The 12,781-nt window shown below is 42.6% G+C and overlaps 1 protein-coding gene across 2 annotated transcripts in view; it reads left to right on the top strand.

The window, feature by feature from the left end:
• The window catches only part of LOC136717705 (clathrin heavy chain 1), a 33,850-nt gene that overhangs the window by 9,829 nt on the left and 11,240 nt on the right, over positions 1-12,781 (top strand). For both annotated transcript variants that reach the window (XM_066695165.1, XM_066695164.1), the window contains exons 2-14: positions 1,219-1,426; positions 4,965-5,233; positions 5,468-5,629; positions 5,841-5,954; positions 6,190-6,363; positions 9,135-9,332; positions 9,476-9,676; positions 9,861-10,013; positions 10,349-10,471; positions 10,568-10,705; positions 10,885-11,049; positions 11,164-11,344; positions 12,004-12,167. In XM_066695165.1, coding sequence (XP_066551262.1) covers positions 1,219-1,426; positions 4,965-5,233; positions 5,468-5,629; positions 5,841-5,954; positions 6,190-6,363; positions 9,135-9,332; positions 9,476-9,676; positions 9,861-10,013; positions 10,349-10,471; positions 10,568-10,705; positions 10,885-11,049; positions 11,164-11,344; positions 12,004-12,167 — 2,250 coding nt within the window. The remainder of the gene's footprint in view (positions 1-1,218; positions 1,427-4,964; positions 5,234-5,467; positions 5,630-5,840; positions 5,955-6,189; positions 6,364-9,134; positions 9,333-9,475; positions 9,677-9,860; positions 10,014-10,348; positions 10,472-10,567; positions 10,706-10,884; positions 11,050-11,163; positions 11,345-12,003; positions 12,168-12,781) is intronic.

Here is a 12,781-nt window from a genome sequence, read left to right as displayed (position 1 = left end):
CATTGTGTGTATGCAGTGGATGTATTGTGAAATATTTGATCATTTACAAATTACCTGGGTTATGACTTCAATTCTTGGTGCCTTTTAAACCTAAGGAAAACTGTGAATAAGATATAATGATGGTCTGATGGTTAAAATACGTGTGACATCACTCTTGTGTGCATTAATCCGTTGTCTCCTTCATTTATAATGCAGTTGTTGGAATGTGAGTCATGTGAGCTATCAATCCAAATTAAAATTAATTAAGACAGTAATTAATTGGGCTGGTGCTGGTATGTGAATTATACAGACCTGTTTTTTCAGACTTTACTCCATGTGCTGAAAATGTGCACCATCCCTGGCTGTAGCCTGACAGAAGGACACTGCAGTGGAGTTCTTCAGTAGGAGCAGCTGTCAGAGACTCTCTAATCTGGTGTCCTACAGGCTTGCCTTGTTTTGGAGGGTTAACTCATTGTCCTCCACTGAAACGCAGTGCACTTGCCCACTCCACTCTGTTATCAGGGCCGACCAGAGCTCGAGCAACACTGTAACATCTGTGAACTGGCAGGGTGGGCTCACATGCCCGTTACAATGCATTCGCAAATTGGCAAATTAAAACATAAATGGGGTCCATCTTAATTCGTTGTTGCCCTTTGCCAGTTTACTAGCTTACGAAGCCTTAATGATCCAGTACTTATCTTTGATTTTTTTTTACCTTTCCTGCATTTGTTCTGTGCTTTTCGCTTTTTATGCTTTCATTCTTAGCCATCTAAGCACCGTCTGAAGCATTTTAAGATGAACTCATACCAATTACTCAAATGCTTAATTATAATTCACCAGACAAAAAAATAAGTTCAACCCTTGTAAGTGCCTCCCACAAATCATAATTATAGTTGTGTGTTTTTGTTTGTGCGTAGCGCTTTTCCCCGGGTTTGGATAAGGCATGGTTGGTCGGTGACTGATCTGGATCATGTAGCATGGGGGATGGGCTGGGAATCCTGTGATCATGTGCAGAAAGTAGATCAAGGATGAAGCACAGTTTTGCTGTCCTGGATGACTTCCAAAGAAATGTCTGTCAGATGTGGTTTTAGTGATGGATGGATGTATGCACAGATGTTGACAGCTTGTCCGATGTTGCCCTCCCCTCATCAGCAGTGGGCATTGCAGTAGTATCTCCTGCTCAGTAGCGCAAGACACGTGACCGTCTTTCATATTTTTCCCCCTACTCTCTTCCTCCAGCTCCAAAACCTGGGTATCAACCCGGCCAACATCGGCTTCAGCACCCTCACCATGGAGTCGGACAAGTTCATCTGCATCCGGGAGAAGGTGGGGGAGCAGGCCCAGGTTGTCATCATTGACATGAACGACCCCAACAACCCCATCCGCCGGCCCATCTCCGCCGACAGTGCCATCATGAACCCGGCCAGCAAAGTCATCGCGCTGAAAGGTAGGACCACACGTTTTCTCAAGCCCTCCTCTCAGATTTTAGCACTGGCTGGGGTAGGAGCAAAGGCCCTCTCCAGCTGTTTAACTGGCCCTTTGTATGTATTGATATTTATTTATTTGATATGGATGTTTAATAAGCTATAAATGTATAGAGCTATTTTTTTTTATCTATACATTGTTGTTGGTTCAAGGTTCATTAAAAAGCAAACGCAAACTACCATTTAGTTTTTGCATTTCGTTAAGCTTTGATCTAGCTTAGCCACTTATTCTAATAGACATCTCATGACTATTTGAACTGTAGAAATGTTAGATCAGTCTGCTCATGTCTCTCCAGCATCCCTCGTTTATGTGCATATGTACAGCTATTTTCTTTTTTTTTTTAATTTTAACTTTTAAGTTTAGTAATTTTAATTGCCACTATATCAGCCTGTCTTGCTACTCATAAGTAACTTATATTGTGTTAGGAAAGTGTGATAAGTTGAATTTGAAATTTTTGTCCTGCTGTCATAATGGCTTTGTCTGTTTTGTTTTTGTTTTTTGTTTTTTTTTGTTTTTCCTTTTTCCTTTTTCTTTCTTTCTTTACTTTTTTTTTGTTTTTACCGCTTTCTTATGTGTATGCAGACGGTGAGTTAAAATTTATGTACAATGAGTTGTGAAAGTTAAAATCCTGTTTTAATCCTTTCTAAACAAACACACTTCCTGGTGTTAATTGAATGGAAATATTTCTGAGTTACTTTGAAAGTGTGAAATGAATGGCACTGTAGGACAGGACAGATTGAGGATGGTTGCTAAATACATGACTGGAAACTCGTTAATTTTTATTGCTTTTCCTTAGGGCCCTCTAATTAAAACCCACCCTTACTACTTAAGCATTTCGATAAGGATCATGCTGTACCAGTTTACACATTTTGAACCTTTGTTAGCGGTCAGTTGAAATCCATTATTGTATCCTTTTTTATCTCAAACCACCACATATTAAGACTGGTCTCCAGTGATAAAATCTAACAATCTATATTAAAACCACAAAATAAAGTGCTGAAATTTTATTTTCCTAGTCCCCGCGGTACTGTCACAGATGTAACGAAGGTGAACTGTGTAGTGATTATCAGTATCAGACATTATGACTAACATAAACGAAAGAGAATAAGAAAATGACTAGATAAGTGTGCCAAATGGGTACGATACTTCCTAGGACCCTTTCATTTACCCCATTATGGGATAGATGATTGTATCCAGCCTGATGCTTAGATTAGAAACCTACACATGACTATACGCACTTTCAAGAGGAACAATTATAACTCTGCACCTGCACATATACGGAAACAGATGGTGTAATAACCAGTATTAATTACTAGTGGAGTCCAATGTCTTTAGCTAACCATAACAGTCTAAAACCCGCTTTTTGGGCATAATTGATTAATCGTCTAACATGCTTTAGGCCTAATTTATTCTCACTCGTAATCTAAGCAGGATTTAACTTTCACAATTTCTATAGCTTGAATGTTGGCATTAAGTTGATTTTAGCTGTACAAGTGATCTGGTATCTGTTTGGGATGGAAATATTGTGGATAAATTAATTTTATTTTGTTATTCATGCAAATTTTATTTTGATTGCCATTTCCACAAGCCCCTCTGTGTGTGCTCACATCTTGTCAGCTCTACGACCATTCACGCAGGGAAGGCTAGTCTCAGGTTTCTGTATTTTAATATCATTAATTTCCTGTTGAATGAAGGTAATTGTAAAACTACTTTGTCCACTTTACACTCCCAGGGATGAGGTAGTAATGAGGAAGTCCACCACTAATCCATTCATCTGATCTTTTAAGGTTTTATCAGATCTTCACTTTAAGCAGAATAGCGCATGGGAGTTCATCCCGTTTAAATCCGGCTGGACTGGAGAGTGGCTGTGGCCCAGTGTGGTATCAGACTATGAACTGGCATTTGTCACAAGGTGTAATGCAACAATGGCAAAATCGTTTTAAATATTTAATCCCGATCCGTATTCTGATACTGTGATTTCAGAACACAAAGAAGTAAATCCTTCTATTGTGAATAAATATTCAGCATTACAATAATGCACAACAATATTTTTGGAGACTGGGAGGAGGAGAAATACTAGGAAGCTTCCTTTCGAAGCTAAAATAAACAATGGAAATATCCCAAAGAATGAACTTCCTTCCGACTGAGGGGGAAAAAGTTCAAGAAATCGGATTAGTGTAAACTGTTTGGAAAATGAAATAACTGGTTTAAGTGGCAAAATGTAATTGGCAGCATCACACAGTTCACTCTTTAGGAATGTTTGCTGCTTGTCATTTATATGATTTACTCCAAACTCCTTGAATAAACACCCCTTAATTTTAAGTTATCCCAGGATTTCCAGTCAGCTGTTTTCATCTCTGTGACAGTGTTTTATGTGTTGTGCCTTTTCCTCCAATCTGCATTCAGACTTGAGTCTGACTTCTCTCCTACTTTATGATGTACAGGTTTGCAATTCTTAAATTATATAAAGATTTGGGGGGAGAAAAGAATACAATGAATCAGATGCACACCTTATGACCTAATCTCAAAATGTATCAAATCACACCATTGTCACTTTTAAAGTAAAAAATTATTGATTTGATCATTTTATGTAGTTTTTGGAAAAGTTAAAGTACAAGGTAGGAAAATGCTTTTAAAGGCTTTCTTCATAGTACAGTCTACATTTGTTAAGTTTTGTTTTCTTATGTATTTGCATGTCATTCTGCAGTAGCAAAAACCTAAAGCAGTCTTTGAAATTTATGTAAATTCATTTAGTCATGCAAGTCTGAAGTTGTGTTTAGTATACCACACAAGTTGTCCAGATTAGCCACTTTATTGCTTGTTGTTTTTTTGTTTGTGAGACTGGGTCATTCACCCACATTCCTCAAAACAATCTAGCAATTTTAAGCCACAGGTGAGTAGATGCCACTGTGAATAGAATAAAAAAAGATCCATTCAAATGAACTATTGTGATCTTCCAATTTTACTCCATGTTTGAATAGAATCATAAATTGCAAACCTTGATGGATATTTAAAACCTTATCTGAATTGTGTGTGTTTTATAAGGTTGAAATATTCATGCAGGTGTTCGTTAACTCCACAAACTATGACGTGGAGTTGTTTAAATGTTTCCCATAAATGTCCTCATAACTGTAACTATACCACTAGTTCTTCCCTCATACTTTTAAACTGAATGCAGATATTTTGAAATTTAGTGGTTGTCAATACACATTTGCTGTGCTTTGATTTTATTTTTATATATATATATTTATATGTATATATCTCCAGCTGCTGTGCAGTAGTATGCCATGGCCCCTTGCCTGATGCACACTAATCCATGGCTACCAATATTTCTTGCTTGACTCTAGGTATTCAAGTAGAATTTGGTATTTGATATCAGATATGTCAGATATGTTTGTATGTGGTTGGTTGTTGTTTTTGTTTAAATATTTGTTTTGACAATGTTGCTGCACTTTTTCTGCTGCTTAATTTATGTAACTATTATTCCGTGTAACTTTCAGCTGCGAAAACTCTTCAGATTTTTAACATTGAGATGAAGAGCAAGATGAAGGCCCACACCATGACTGATGATGTCACTTTCTGGAAGTGGATCTCCCTCAACACCGTGGCCCTCGTGACGGACAACGCTGTCTACCATTGGAGCATGGAGGGAGACTCCCAGCCCATCAAAGTCTTCGATCGGCACTCCAGCCTTGCCGGCTGCCAGATCATCAACTACCGCACGGATGCCAAGCAGAAGTGGCTTCTCCTCATTGGCATTTCCGCACAGGTACCAGAGTTGTTCAGAGACCGTCATGGCGCTACAGTGATGTCGTCTTAGTTTATTTTTAAACGTACACCTATTTTCAGGTCTTCAATAAATTGTGGCATCTTGGAAGTTAATTTGTGTTTTAATCTTTTATTTATATTCTGGGCACTTTTTTAATGTGCCTCTTATTTGAAAGGTAAAATGTAAATCCTGTTAACCATTTGTATACTTTTTGTTTTCTTCTTCACGTTGTAGCAAAACCGTGTTGTGGGTGCGATGCAACTGTACTCTGTGGACAGGAAGGTGTCCCAACCCATCGAGGGGCACGCGGCGGGCTTCGCTCAGTTCAAAATGGAGGGAAACACCGAGGAGTCCACGCTCTTTTGCTTCGCTGTCAGAGGTCAAGCAGGAGGAAAGGTAGGATTGCGAGCCTGAACGAAAAAGCCCGTCTGTGAGAAGCTAGCTGGTCATCGCCTGTCTTCGGTTAGTTAGATCGTGAGGAAAATTTACAAAAATACAGCTTAGTTTCTCATGTCTGAAGTGTGCTACAGCTTAGAGCAGTCCCGAATACATATTGGAAATCTTTCATTATTTACCACTTATTCCTTTTTGCTTTCTCACCCCCCAGTTGCACATCATCGAAGTGGGCACACCGCCAACGGGGAATCAACCATTTCCAAAGAAAGCCGTGGACGTGTTCTTCCCCCCGGAGGCTCAGAACGACTTTCCGGTTGCGATGCAGGTACAGCAGGCCACCGGTAGAAATCTAAGAGCAGAGGCCGTGTTTTCAGTCTGTACTGCAAATGCTCTAGACAGAAGTTAACCAGTTTTAACCCTTTCTCAGCTAGCGATGCTAAGCTGTTCATGACTAATGTGGCCGGAGAGGCCTGAGCTGAAATCATAAAATCGCGGCAACATTTTTGACATATCGACTGCCTCCTAAATCCACCCGTTTTGCTTCTCTTACCAACTACTAGATCAGCGCCAAGCAAGATGTTGTCTTTCTCATCACCAAATATGGATACATCCACCTCTATGACCTGGAGACCGGTACCTGCATCTATATGAACCGCATCAGCGGAGAGACCATCTTCGTCACGGCCCCACATGAAGCCACTGCCGGCATCATCGGTGTCAACAGGAAGGGACAGGTACAAAAACTGCTTATTTCTCTCCCTCGGTGTCCTGGAAACCACACTCATGGTGTCGGTGCAGTGCATTTGAGAGCATGTTAGTCTTAAGGTGCTTTTCGGTGACGAGCAGAGACCGGCAAGGCTGTTGTCGCTGCGCTCGTTGCTGTTGAAGGATTTGTGTGTCGGCTGGTGGTCCGTGACGCTTCCTCCTGACTGGATCCCTCCCACCTGCTTATGAGGCCGAGAGTGGATTAGTCACAGGTTCTGTGTCTTGCCAAGGCCTGTCTCGTAATCGGACTGCTTTGTGCCTGGTGCGCGGGGGGATTTTCAGTCATTTCACAGCCAGACAACATTCCTCGGGCGGAGGGTGCTTTTGTCTACCTCGTTACTGTGACCAACCCCTGTAACTGAAGGGTTAATCCAGACAGTGTTGCGTTTGTGTCGAAGTTCGTGTTTATATGCAATTCATGTTTGCTGATCAGAAAGGTTAATTCTGTAAGTAAAGACCAGAGGATAATTAAAATGGCCAATGGCTCTCGCACCCCCCTCCCCCTTCCTGTACAAGCCTGCTTTAAATGCAGAAGATTAAAAGCAGTACTGAGATATAAATAGTGTGCCGTGCACAAGTAAAATTCCACAGGTAAATTTAACAGAGCCTCCTTTATTGCGAATCATTATAGGGAGATACTGGATCTGGCCAGTTGATTAATAATTTTCAGACCCATTAAATATTCAGAACGCAGAAAGCCGATCCTGACTCAGACGGACCTCCTAGACGGCTCTGAGTGAGGGATGCAGCCGAATATCTAGGGTTGTCGTTCTGCAGCATGGAGGAAACTCTGTATGGTCCCTTTGTGGTCAATCTGAATTTTAAATGCTAGATTGGGTTTTCAGCAGGAAATAAATAGAATCCAATTATTTAAATTCAATTTCATGGTGTGTTCGAAATCTGTAGCAGCCGCAACCAGTGGCACTATTTTGCTCTTAACAATTGCATATGCTGGCCAAGGGGATCTTAAATTCTGTCATTCCTTCTATGCAAGAGGTTTCCACTTGCATACATTAGTGATTTAATTATGTACACATTAATGCACAGTGGGAAATCTTATTCATTAGTCTGAAAATATTGGTTTTTGAAGGAAGACCCTAATTAAACTCAAATTAGGGAAGTGCATCATGTGCATTTATCCTATAGGAGAGCGTGATTAAGTAGCAGGATCCCTGTAGAAGTGTTAGTGGCTGGCACTGTGTGTGTTGAGATGACCTTGGGATAGAGGAATCCCTGGAAATATCTGCAGTAGAGCTGCCTGCAGTACAAAATGGCACGTGACGCATAGTGGGAGGCAGGGACAGGCGTACTAATCTCCTTACAGTCTTGGGTTTTCACTACAAATCAGCCTTCATCTTCACACACTGTGTGCTCCATGTAGGCTTTCATTTTGGTAGTATGTCAGTGATGCATACACACATTTTTCTCTCCCCTAAAATTATAGCACTGTCTTGCCAGGCAAAAAACATTTTCACATGCTCTATTCGTTCTTTTTTTTTAAGGTTTGGATTTACAATTGAGACCTTTTATGTCTTGCTTTGTAATGTTACAGGACTGCTTCCTTTTAGGTTTTATTTTTATTTTGGTGCGTTTTCGACTTCATCTTATGTACGATGTATTCTGAAGAATAGCCAATCTTCTCTAAGCTTCTTAATCCTATTAGGGAAGATTTTGGGAGGTTCAGAAAACCGGTTGGCCTCTGTAAACCAAGGTATACATTAATTAAGGCTGTAATCATCCACAGGCGCTTTCATCCAGGACTGTTTTTTTTTTTTTTTTTTTTTCCACGTCTCCCTTACAGGTCCATACATTAACGATGGCATTGTAGCCTGCATCCGTCTATTCAGCCTGGCTGCTGTTTTTCTCTGCTTACAAAAGGCCTTTTTCTTGTCTCCTTTCATCTTCAGTCCCAGCAGCTCTTTATTTGTTAACCTCATATTGTGAGAGCCGCGTTCTGCCAGCACCACTCCTGCCCAGCTGCGTGAGGGCTGTCCAGTCATCCATGCTAACAGCTGTGGCAGCCCCTGTTATCCTGGGGCCCCCTTGACTGCCGAGTCTTCCAGTCTTTTTCTATATATTTTTTTTCCAATTCCCTATTTAATTAACTCCACCTAATGAATCTTTAAACAGTAACTTTTCAGAGGCAGTGGTTTGCATGCGGAATAGTATGTTTTGTATTTCGAATTACAGGTATGTGCAGAGTTGTGTTTTAACCCGATATAAAGAATAAAACATTGTCACGTACTCTTGCTGAACTGCCCGTGCTTTAGTGCATGTGTTGACAAGTGTTTTTATCTTAGAGACTGTTCACTACTCCCAGCAGATGATGCTGTTCTTGCTTGTATATTGTAGACCTTTATCGTTGTTGAGTGGCCAAGATTACGGGTCTTATTTTTTGTACAACGGAGATAGAAATGCACGTTTGGGAGAGAACTGGGGAAGTCAGGTTTGGGACTGTAAAATGTCCACGGAGGTCCACGAGCAAATCTCAAACACATGAGGGAAAACACTGCAAATATACAAGTCAATTCTCATTTCACGAGTTCATTCTGTACGTAAAACTCCGAAGAGACTTGTTTCAGTTTTGGCTCAATCGTGGTTATAGGGCAGACTCCCAGACCCTACTGCTACCAGTGCCACACTCAACCCGACCCCTGTGTCAGTGTCTGCTTTTAAGTGATGAAAGGATTTATTACACGTTATATAACACTGTTTATATCTGGTCTGCTTGCACCTACAGGTGTTATCGGTGTGTGTGGAGGAGGAGAACATCATTCCCTACATCACCAACGTGCTGCAGAACCCCGACCTCGCGCTGCGCATGGCTGTCCGCAACAACCTGGCTGGAGCCGAGGAGCTCTTCGCCCGCAAGTTCAACAACCTCTTCGCCGGGGGCAACTACTCGGAGGCTGCGAAAGTGGCCGCAAATGCACCAAAGGTAAATTCAGGACTGACTGCCTATTTTCGGTAGTTGTGCAAATGAGAACTTAAGTTCAGAATATTTACCAATTTCTGTCGATCCTCAGTAGATCCCCCCCCCCCCGAGGATGTTTTTATACTAGATGCTTTTCCAACCCTCAGGGAATCCTGCGCACTCCAGACACCATCCGGCGGTTCCAGAGCGTCCCAGCACAGCCCGGCCAGACCTCCCCGCTGCTGCAGTACTTTGGGATCCTGCTCGACCAGGGGCAGCTGAACAAGTTCGAGTCTCTGGAGCTCTGCCGGCCCGTCCTGCAGCAGGGGCGCAAGCAGCTGCTGGAGAAGTGGCTGAAGGAGGACAAGGTGAGCTTAACACTCGATCCCAGCAGACGGGAAATGGTTCTCCTCGCTGTGGCAGTTTCTGTATTTCACATCTTTTCAGCTCCTGTCGGCACATTCATTCCGCAGCCCGAGATATAACCATAATTCCATCAGAATAAGGTGCATCTTAATGAAGTGGTCTGTGTTTTGTGTTTGCTGATCACAGCTGGAGTGCTCAGAGGAGCTGGGGGATCTGGTGAAGTCTGTGGACCCGACTCTGGCCCTCAGTGTCTATCTGAGAGCAAACGTTCCCAACAAGGTTATCCAGTGTTTCGCAGAGACGGGACAGTTCCAGAAGATCGTGCTGTATGCTAAGAAGGTCGGTTTGTATTGTTTTCTTTTAAATGTATGGACTTTTTCTGGTTGTTTGCATAAAATAGATGTGCAGTTCTGTCTTTTCTTTCTCTGCAGAAAAACTTCAGAATTAGTTAATTGAAATTTGTACACATTTCAGTCGCAGGTCTTGTATGTGAATAGAAATAAGGATCTTTTTCTGGAGTGTATTCCTTAATCAGACCAAGTATTGTTTACTTGAATTGAGACGCTTTCTGTGCCAATATGAGCATTTTTATCGTTAGTGCAGTAGATGTATACAATTTGTCATTATGGTTTATTGGTGCTTCATTCACCCCTCTTGGTTCTGTTCCCGTCCAGGTCGGATACACTCCGGATTGGATCTTCCTGCTGAGAAATGTGATGAGGATCAGTCCCGATCAAGGTCTGCAGTTCTCCCAGATGCTGGTGCAGGATGAGGAGCCTCTCGCAGACATCACACAGGTGAGTGAGGGGTCCTGTCCAGAGCCCTAGACCATGAAATGGGACAAACGCGTGAAGGACCGTCAAGATGTAATCATGGTCTTTCCCCTTCATCAGATCGTTGACGTGTTCATGGAGTACAACCTGATCCAGCAGTGCACCTCCTTCCTGCTCGACGCACTAAAGAACAACCGTCCCTCCGAGGGCCCTCTGCAGACCCGCCTGCTCGAGATGAACCTCATGCATGCCCCCCAGGTGAGAGAGACTGGCGCCCTTTGACCTCAAACACATGGGTAATTGTCTGTGTTTGTGTAACAATCCTGCCGACCATCTCTGATATAATATTAACTACTCGTTGACATCTACCCTTCAGACGTGCATTGCATCTCTGTGTTCATCACCTTTAAATTACACCATGGTCTCATGTTTTTTAGGTTGCAGATGCCATTCTGGGTAACCAGATGTTCACCCACTACGACCGGGCCCACATTGCCCAACTGTGTGAGAAGGCCGGCCTGCTGCAGCGCGCCCTGGAGCACTACACAGACCTGTATGACATCAAGAGGGCTGTGGTCCACACTCACCTGCTCAACCCTGAGGTAAGGTCCGGTGGAGTGCCTCCGGAGGACAGCAGCCTGAACTGAAGTCTCCATTACTAGACCTTGTGACTTTTTCGGAGACTCAGTTGTGGGTTTGCTCCCCTCTCCTCACAGTGGCTGGTGAACTTCTTTGGCTCGCTCTCGGTTGAGGACTCCCTGGAGTGCCTGAGGGCCATGCTGTCCGCCAACATCCGGCAAAACCTGCAGATCTGTGTCCAGGTGGCGTCCAAATACCACGAGCAGCTGTCCACCCAGTCCCTCATCGAGCTCTTCGAGTCCTTCAAGAGCTTTGAAGGTGAGAGCAGGGCTGGACTCGGGCCTGGTCACTGTAGGGGAGCTGGGTTGGAAATTTGCATTTGAAGTAAATTGGTTAAGGCTTTGCCGTGGAACCAGTAATTAAGCTTCCAATGCTATATGTTCAATGTTCATTAGGAGCTGAAAGTCAGTGCTGCTGTAATTAGCTAAGTGGCGAGGAACCCTTTGCATGAGGTAATAAGGCACAGCACAAAACCCCAGAGAGCAGTTAAACCTTGCCTACTTTGTAAAATAATGCAGTAGTAATAGTGTAATTTAGAGCCTGGTGGAGGAAACCGAGCATCCCTATGGCTGTTGTTCAGTTTGCCCCACTGGGCTCAGAGCTTCCTCTCATGCTTTAAATCCTACTGAATGCAGGGAAAGGTTACAGGTGGAATAAACACCTGTTTTAATTGAGCAGGAAAAGCATCCCTTTAGGATGTTAAAGCACTGAAACCCAGAGCTCAATTAACTGGAGTTCAGCTGTGTGACTGAAGTGCTGACAGCACTGTTAAAGGGGTGAAATATTCACAGTTCCTTTTATTTTTACCTTGTTTTAAAGCTTACAAAACAAATATTTGTAATAAAAAGTGTGAACAAGTTGAATATACAGTAGAGTATTTTAAATGTGGCCCCTCATATCAATGCTCTTCCTTACAGGACTCTTCTACTTCCTGGGGTCCATTGTGAACTTCAGCCAGGACCCGGAGGTTCACTTCAAATACATCCAGGCAGCGTGTAAAACTGGGCAGATCAAAGAGGTGGAGAGAATCTGCAGGGAGAGCAACTGCTATGACCCTGAACGTGTGAAGAATTTCCTGAAGGTACAAAACCCGTTAACTTATTTCAGAGATGCTGAACTTGGCTGGGGGATAAAACAGACTGCTGTATGAGGACTCCTGCTTTCTTCTGTGCACTGATTTAGTTTTCTGGACCTCCAGATATGATGGGGTGTTTGTCTTGCAGAGCTTAGTTTTATTTTAGGTACTTGGCTAGTTGTAACTTGCTGTCAGTAAGTTTGCTGTCACATCAAGAGTATATTAGGGATTGCATGTGCAGGCTTGAATTAAAACCAAACAAACAAACAAAAAAAAAAAAAGCTGAATTTGTTTTCAACTTTTACATCTCAAAAGTGGTCCGTGACCAAACGCCTCAGTACTTTATTGAAATCCTCTTTTTGTTTGAATTTGCTAATGCTATCCCTAAGAAACCACTCCCCCTTCTCAATTGTTGGTAAGCAGTGTACTCAAACTGTTTCCTGATGGAAGCTATTATCTCTTGTGCTTTTCCCTGTGTCTGTGGAATGGGCAGGACATGTATCAGGTAAATCTCTCAGAGCAGGACCTGTCCCCTTTCTCATCCCTTTTTAGACGTGGGATTATACCTGGGATGTGTACAAGCGTATTCGCAAAGTGAATGTATTCCCTCACAAGTGCAT

This window comes from Amia ocellicauda, chromosome 22 (assembly GCF_036373705.1).
Source record: "Amia ocellicauda isolate fAmiCal2 chromosome 22, fAmiCal2.hap1, whole genome shotgun sequence".
Taxonomy (NCBI): domain Eukaryota; kingdom Metazoa; phylum Chordata; class Actinopteri; order Amiiformes; family Amiidae; genus Amia; species Amia ocellicauda.
Note: the sequence above shows the minus strand (reverse complement) of the source record. Positions and strands in the feature narration are given on the sequence as shown.